This window comes from Triticum dicoccoides, chromosome 1B, assembly GCF_002162155.2.
Source record: "Triticum dicoccoides isolate Atlit2015 ecotype Zavitan chromosome 1B, WEW_v2.0, whole genome shotgun sequence".
NCBI lineage: Eukaryota > Viridiplantae > Streptophyta > Magnoliopsida > Poales > Poaceae > Triticum > Triticum dicoccoides.
The window spans coordinates 62,992,929-63,001,582 of NC_041381.1; the positions used below are offsets into that span (position 1 = coordinate 62,992,929).

General features: G+C 44.5%; 1 protein-coding gene across 1 annotated transcript; it reads right to left on the minus strand.

The window, feature by feature from the left end:
* Window positions 1-360: 360 nt before the first annotated feature.
* LOC119350140 (protein phosphatase inhibitor 2-like) lies at window positions 361-3,405 on the minus strand. The gene is made up of 5 exons (XM_037618116.1): window positions 3,341-3,405; window positions 2,695-2,922; window positions 1,219-1,334; window positions 956-1,123; window positions 361-575 (listed from the first exon to the last, which is right to left on the minus strand). The coding sequence occupies exons 1-5, from the start codon at window positions 3,403-3,405 to the stop codon at window positions 361-363; spliced, it is 792 nt and encodes a 263-aa protein (XP_037474013.1).
* Window positions 3,406-8,654: the final 5,249 nt, after the last annotated feature.

Below are 8,654 nucleotides of genomic sequence, written 5' to 3' on the forward strand. Positions count from 1 at the left end.
ATAAAATTCGTTACCTTACCGGTAGATTGGTTGTTTCTTTTTCCGGCAAACCAGTAGATTGATTTTGCAACAAGAAACAAAGGAGCGCATGCCAACAACTCGTACTACTCCATAAATCAGAGGCCGGAAGAGTACAATGTAGAGAGCGCTTTTAAGCTGGAAAAATCCACGGATTCATTCCCTTGTTCTTCTGCTCGACGGACCCATGGACGGAGATTCTGTTCTGCCGTCCTCGTCGACGGAAATGAATGCGTGACAGAGTGTGGATGCTAATTAGTACAGTATGTTCCAGCGCAAACTGCATGCTCCTGCTTAATTGAACTTCCCTAGGCTTAGCGACCACAGAATTCACTTTGCGGCTCATACTTGAGGTGATGTTGACGATTCACTCTTGTCGCCTGTTGCCTTCTCTCGTGCGGTTTTGTCTTCGACGTTGTTTGCAGTTCGCTCATTCGCACGGGCCCCATCTTCAACCAGGGATCCAGTGCGCGTCAGTTCCTTGACCTTGCGGAATTCATGGTAGTGATTGCGGTGGTGCTCCTTGAAACTCACTGATGATTTGTCAGCTTCTGAGTCTGCATCAACACCCAACATTTATCACTGCATGTTCAAATAACGTCCTGGACTCGGATGATGAGCTTATTATTGCCCATTACGTTGACAATGAAGTATACACTTGCGCATGACATCAAATACAAATATAAATCATGATATAAGATGCAGACTTAGAAAGAGTCACAAAAGGTTTAACTTAGCTAGGAAAACAGAAAAGCTATATGATCTCATTACAGAAAGAGTCATTAGTTGGATCAACTATGGACCTCATTACAGAAAGTTGATACCATAAAATGGAGTTGCATAACTCAGCTAGTCAAATAAATTCATCATCCGAAATTATTATTTACTATAGTAACTCTAGAAACATAAAATGGTTACTGAGAAAGAAGCTACCAACCACCATCATGTTCTATGGCATCTGCGTCATCATCTGAGGATGCCCACTCATCATCCTTTGAATCATTTTTACTTGAAGAGGCCACACCATTTAAAGCAGTTAATATATCTTCTGCACTAACAGTCGCATCTAGACACTTGTCGAAAGGGTGTGTTGGTGATAGTGACCCTAGAGAGAGCAATCAGTGAAAAACATCAGCACCCGCACATTATGAGCACAAATAGTGGTCAGATATGATGAGATACAGGTAACAAAACATGTACCATCATCATCCATCATAGGGTGATACGGTGTCTTGGGCTCGGCTATCTTCTGCCGCACTGGCTTGTTTGATTCAATCTCATACAGATTGTCCTCATTCCACTTCACACGATGAGAGCTGGAGAAAAAAAATCAAAATAATGAAGGAAAATCAAGCAAGTTGAGGTCTAGCTCACACTTATGCAGCCAGTTCAGTTGTTTCATTAGCTCTGGATCATAGCAAAACATTTGCGCAAAAAACATGGTTTCATGTACAATACCGTATAAAAATGGAAATGGTACTACAAAATCATACCCATTTTTGCCAATACCACATCCTTGTAGAAATCGATAGCTAGGCCTTATGGTGTTTAAGCAGGCAACAGAACAATGCTATTTCCTAAGACTTCATAGTACCGTAAAATGCAAAAGCCAAATAGAAAATTCTGTATTCAATATAAGCCCTTTGACATATTAGCTCTATCAGTACCTCCAGTTTCTCAACCAGGGAAATCTATTTTTTACTCCCTCCGTTCCAAAATAGATGACCCAACTTTATACTAAAGTTAGTACAAAGTTGGGTCATCTATTTTGGAACGGAGGGAGTATAAAACATGGATTAAGTTCAAGACTCTCTACGCACTTCAATTTACCATGTCATGTTGCAACGTAAAGTTCAATTGTATTCCTCAGGACACCAAACAAATATGCTGGGCACTTGTTCACAAGTTGGTAAAAAAATGCTTATGCTCCATCATTATGCTAGCCCAGAGATAATCAAGACTTGAAATAACCCAAGTCAAGTAATGGAGTAATAACTAAGACTCTGAAAAACATGCATACCGAAATAAGTCAGTATGCATGATATCTTTCAACAGCTTCTTATTGATTCAAAGGATGAATTAAGACTACTAACCTCATGCTTTAAGTTTCTTAACCTCCCAGTGATGATGAGTGAAGATCAAGAAATGTTTAGACAGCAAATCGAAGCCAGATAACACACCTATTCTATGTTTTCCTGCAGAAAAAAACTGTCAAGACTCAAGAGTAAATCGAACAAATATGCACATATTATGGAAGAATTATCAGAAAACTACACATTTAATCTTGCATTTGACAAAAGTGCACATACTCTGCAATAATGTTTCGATAATGTGCACGTTCATTAACTCGTAGTATATGAGACCGAATCCGACATGCAGGACCCATCTAATAGTGCATTTGACACATGGGAGGTGGGACCAGCTAATGACCAGAGGGCAGTTGTCAGCAAGAATCTATGGCTTTTGTAATCACAGAACTAATAATTTTTAACATACTTGCACCATTCATCCATCCATCTACAAATAAACTAACATCATGCATTCATCAATCAAGCAAATCATCTACATCCATGTATCCATCCATTGTTCCATACTCTTCCATGTAAAGAGAAGAACAAGCAAATCATCTGCATCCATCCACTCTTTCATGTACAAAGAAGAAAAAGAGAGGCTCACCGAGGCAGAGGTCCAAGGACAGCAGCTGCCGGCTGGGTGGGCTCGCCGGGGCCGGCGGAGGATGGCAGCGGATGGCGGTTAGGGCGGTCGGAGCCGGCGGGGCAGAGGACCTCAGGGGCCGGCGGGATGGGGGTCGGAGGAGGCGGCGCGGAGGAATGCTTCGGCCGGCCTGATGGAGGCGTCGGGACCACGCTCGTGGGCTCCGACGAAGCCGCCGGTCGTCGAAACCTTAAAATCCAAATGTTTTATTTTGTGGGAGCTCCAGAATCGAACCAAAAAAATGCTGCTTCTGAATTGTGGTTCGATGCAAACCAATCTGTGGTTGGATGGTTAGAGGGACTGTGGTATCCCCAGCCCACCAGGGTTCAAATCCTGGTGCTCGCATTTATTCCTGCATTTATTTCAGGATTTCCGGCGATGCACATTCAGTGGGAGGAGACAATATGCTAGTTCAGTCTTTCGGAGGTGCTCATAGGGGTAGGGTGTGCGTGTGTGCGATCCCGGGGATACCGTGAAACCAAATGAGGCCTTACGAGAAAATCCCATCCTTGCCGTGAACTGAACTGAATAAGCCATCATAGCGACTAGCATCTACGGAAATTTGCAAGAGTGGACGACCTCGCGTGCTCAGTGTATCATTATGCACTTGTTCGCATTGGGATACGGGTTGTTGAACATATTGTCAGGTGTATACTGTCGTGGAATTGTCATGGCAGATGTCCTCTTGCAAGGACTTAGTCGCGAGGCCAACGCATCTATGTGGTAGCTTGAGAGGGGTTGGGCGGAGTCGAGAGACGCTAGGCGGATCATCACAGAAGACGAGGATTTAGATAGCTTCGGGCCCCGGGAAACATCATCCGGAATAGCCCTACATGCTGTTTGAGGCTAGGTCTCATTATGCTCATCGAGAGTCGCCGCATAAGCCGGCTCCCCCTTTGTGTCTGGCCCTAGATATTGTTTCTTGTTACTTGTCCCTCTTTGGGGTGCCCTGCTCCTCCTTATATAAGTTAGAGGGGCGGGTTACATGTGGAGTCCAAATAGGATTAGGACTAGCCTATCTTCTACTACAAGCCGGATACAAGTCCAGGTCTTGATTCCTTGTAAGGAAGATATTCCTCACGCCTTTACTCTTAAGCCGGCCTACCATAACATAAGCCGGCCTTCTGGGCCTTGAGCCTCCTGGGCCCCTGGGTCTTGTCGCTCCTCTGATCCGCTTGCCAGGTCACCCATAAGTCGCCAGGATCGGGCGGGTCACTTAGTGTGTCGTCCAGCCAGGGCGGGTCATCAGTGAGTCGCCAAGTCTGACTGGGTTATACTTCCGGCCGGGTTACACCGCGGGGTATATCCCCGACATATACTATGTCCAGACAAAAAGTATCCAGCCCGTATGGTCGAGGGGCTGACCCACGTCAACAGTGCACATTTCGTTTGGCACTTGACGGGCAGAGGTCATGTACCAATTGCACGCGACGTGGACGGTAAGCGGGGTGGGTGAGCTGGTCAATAGACTCCACTAGTAGAAAAAGGGCCTAATGTGAAGCACATTAGTCCCGGTTGGTAGTTGAACTGGCACTAATGTGACTATTAGTGCCGGTTCCAACGGCTAGGTGGGCGGTGACCATTAGTACCGGTTCGTGACGAACCTCTAGTCCCGGTTCGTGCCACGAACCGGGAGTAAAGAGGTGGTGGCAGGCTGGTGTCAGGCTGCGGCCCCACCAACACCTTTAGTCCCGGTTCGTGGCATGAACCTGTACTAGAGATGCACCTTTAGTCCCGGTTTGTATAACCAACCGGGACTAAAGATCACCCTATATAAACCCTTCGTCCAGCCCGAGCTCTCTGTTCTTCCCCTTTCATTCCTTCCTCTTCTCTGTTCTTCCCCTCTTCCTCGAGCTCATCACACATTTTGCTCAAATTTTGTCAAGATTTGAAGGCCCCCATCCATTCAAGTGATCACAAATGTTAGCAACTTTGTCCTTTCATCTCTCATTGCTAGATTAGCTCTTGCAATGCTCTATATAGTGATTAATTTTAGGGTTTTAGTAATTTGGGAGGAATTATATGTGGTAGTTTATTTGATTTATATGCAATTTAGGCTCAAAATAACTCTTAGTTTGCATATGTAGGTGTGGTTTACTTAGTGCCTTCCCATCTCCGTCCTAACCACCGTCGATCGTCCGCACCATCCCGTCGCCAGCACCACCTTGTGGTGAGCCTCTTGTTCTTATATTTTTTATAAAAAAATCATGTTTGTGTGATTTAGATATATAGTTACTTGTATAATTATCTTACCCGTACGTTTTTTGTTATACATAGTGCCATGGTTTTGATATCTATCCCCGTCGGCCCTCGTCCAGTTTATGATTTGGATGTGGTATATTCTCTTTTATAACTATTTGTTGCATTTCGTGTTTATGAAAAATTATGCCCATCAAGTTGACATAGATATTTTTATCTAGGAGGTATGTGAACAGGAAATTCCAACGACCCTATTGTCGAGTGGTTAAATTTAGTTGAAAATGAAAACGAGTATTTGAAAGAAAAATTGAAAAGAATTGAGGACGAGAAGATGGAATTGGAGTTGCATCTTGCTGATGTCGTCAATGATCACAAGATCAAGATGGAGAAAATGTGCTTGAAGATTAGAAATATTAGAAAATATGCCATTGGTAGTGAGGCTTGGTATCATTATGCTGTTTTATCAATTGTTACCTTAGTTGCCATCTTGATCGCATTTGTTGTTGCATTTAAATGCTTTAGCTAGAGAGTTTGTATGTTGTTTTATGAGAATAAGTGTGTATGGAACTTTATGTATGAACTTGTATTAATTTGGTCTTTTCGGTGCTGTGTAATGAAGATGAGCCGATAGTGGATGTACAATGAACGATGCTCTCCCCAGTTTGTTAATGGCGTGCGTACTTTTCTGCTTGCAGTTGAGGCAAACAAGCGGGCGGATGGTTTTATGTCTTGTCCATGTGCTGGCTGTAAGAATGATCAAAATTACTCTAAGTCAAAAAACCATTCATGTCCACTTGTTTGAGTCCGGTTTCATGCCCCACTATAATGTTTGGACCAAGCACGGAGAAACAGGGGTTATGATGGAAGACAATGAAGAAGAAGAGGACGACGACAGCTATCCTGTCCATGGATTCCCTGAATATGATGGTACAACAATGGGGGAAGAAGCTGAGCTGGCAATGCGGGAAGAAGCTGAGCCGACAATGTGGGAAGAAGCTGAAGAAGGCATCAGATGAGCCCGCTGATGATCTAGGTCGGGTCATTGCCGATGCAAAGAGAAACTGCGCAAGTGTGAAGGAGAGGCTGAAGTTGCAGCGCATGTTAGAGGACCACAAGAAATTGTTGTACCCAAATTGCAAAGCTGACAAGAAAAAGCTGGGCACCACACTGGAATTGTTGCAATGGAAGGCAGAGAATGGTGTATCTGACAAGGGATCTTGAAAGTTGCTGATAATGTTAAAGAATATGCTTCTAAAGGACAACGAATTGCCCGAGAGTATGTACGAAGCAAAGAAGGCTGTATGCCCCTAGGATTAGAGGTGCAGAAGATACATGCATGCCCTAATGACTGCATCCTCTACTGTGGTGAGTACGAGGATTTGAATGCATGCTTGGTATGCGGTGCATTGCGCTATAAGATCAGTCGCGATGACCCTGGTGATGTCAAGGGCGAGCGCCCTAGGAAGAAGATTCCTGCCAAGGTGATGTGGTATGCTCCTATAATACCATAGTTGAAACGTTTGTTCCAAAACAAAGAGCATGCCAAGTTGATGCGATGTCATAGAGAAGACCGTAAGAAAGACGGGAAGTTGAGAGTACCCACTAATGGGTCGCAGTGGAGAAAAATCGAAAGAAAGTACTAGGAGGACTTCGCAGGTGACGTAAGGAACATATGGTTTGGTCTAAGTGCAGATGGCATTAATCCTTTTGGGGAGCAGAGCAAGAATCATAGCACCTGGCCTGTGACTCTATGTATGTATAACCTTCCTCCTTGGTTGTGCATGAAGCGGAGTTCACTATGATGTCATTGCTCATCCAAGGCCCTAAGCAACCCGTCAACGACATTGATGTGTACCTAAGGCCATTAGTTGAAGAACTCTTACAGTTGTGGAATGAAAAAGGTGTACGTGCGTGGGATGAGCACGGACATGAGGAATTTGACCTACATGCATTGCTGTTTGTGACCATCAATGAGTGGCCTGCTCTTAGTAACCTTTCAGGATAGACAAACAAGGGATACCGCGCATGCACGCACTATTTGGATGATACCGACAGTATATATTTGGATAATTGTAAGAAGAATGTGTACGTGGGACATCGTCGATTTCTTCTGAGCAAGCATCCCGTAAGAAAGAAAGGCAAGCATTTCAAAGGCGAGGCAAATCACCCGACGAAGCCTTGCCACTGTACTGGGATGACGCTGAAGGCAACCTTTGGAAAGGGTCCTAGCGAACAATCTGTTCCGAATGACGCTGACGGACACGTACCATCTGGAAGAAGAAATCTATATTTTGGGACCAACCCTATTGGAAAGACATAGAGGTCCGCTCTGCAATCGACGTGATGCACGTGACGAAGAATCTTTGCGTGACCCTGCTTGGCTTCTTGGGCGTGTATGGGAAGACAAAAGATACACCAGAGGCATGGGAGGACCAGCAACATATGCATGGAAAGGACGGCATACATCAGGGCCATGCAGGCTATGCTCTTACCAAAGAAGAGAAGAAAATCTTCTTTGAATGCCTGCTCAGTATGAAGGTCCCGTCTGGCTTCTCGTCGAATATAAAGGGAATAATAAATATGGCGGAGAAAAAGCTTCAGAACCTGAAGTCTCATGACTGGCACGTGATTATGACGCAACTGCTTCTGGTTGCATTGAGGGGGCTTCTACCGAAAAACGTTCGATTAACCATTGTGAAGCTGTGTGCATTCCTCAATGCAATCTCTCAGAAGGTAATCGATCCAGAAATCATACCAAGGTTGGAGAATGATTTGGTGCAATGTCTTGTCAGTTTTAAGTTGGTGTTCCCACCATCCTTCTTCAATATCATTACGCACGTCCTAGTTCACCTATGCGAAGAGATTGACGTTCTGGGTCCTGTATTTCTACACAATATGTTCCCCTTTGAGAGGTTCATGGGAGTCTTAAAGAAATATGTTCATAACCGTGCTAGGCCAGAAGGAAGCATCTCCAAGGGCCATGAAAATGAGGAGGTCATTGAGTTTTGTGTTGACTTTATTCCTGACCTTAAGCCGATCGGTGTTCCTGAATCACGGCATAAGGGCAGACTGGGTGGAAATGGCATGGTAGGACCGGATCAAATAATATGTATGGACGAGCATTCTCTCACTGAAGCACACTACATAGTTCTACAAAATTCCGCCTTGGTGGCTCCGTACATGGAGGAACACAAGAATATTCTAAGCTCCAAATACCCGGAGCAGTCTGAAGACTGTATTACACGTGAACAAACGAGGACTTTTGCCGGTTGGTTGCAGAGACGTGCCATGCATGACGACACTATTGAAGATGACCTGTACTTGCTGTCCCACTTACCATCTTCGAATATGATGACTTTCAAAGGGTATGAGATAATTGGGAATACATTTTACACGATCGCCCAAGATAAAAAGAGCACCAACCAAAACAGTGGTGTCCGCTTTGATGCAGTAACCAGTAGGGGAAAGGACACATATTATGGTTACATAGAGGAGATATGGGAACTTGACTATGGAAGTGATTTGAAGGTCCCTTTGTTTCGGTGCAAATGGGTCAATCTGACAAGAGGCGGCGTAAAGGAAGACCCGCAGTACGGAATGGCAACAGTGGATCTCAACAATCTTGCATATGCAGACAAACCATTCGTCCTAGCCAATCATGTGGCGCAGGTTTTCTATGTGAAGTACATGTCTACCAAGCCGAGAAACAGAAAAGATAAGGA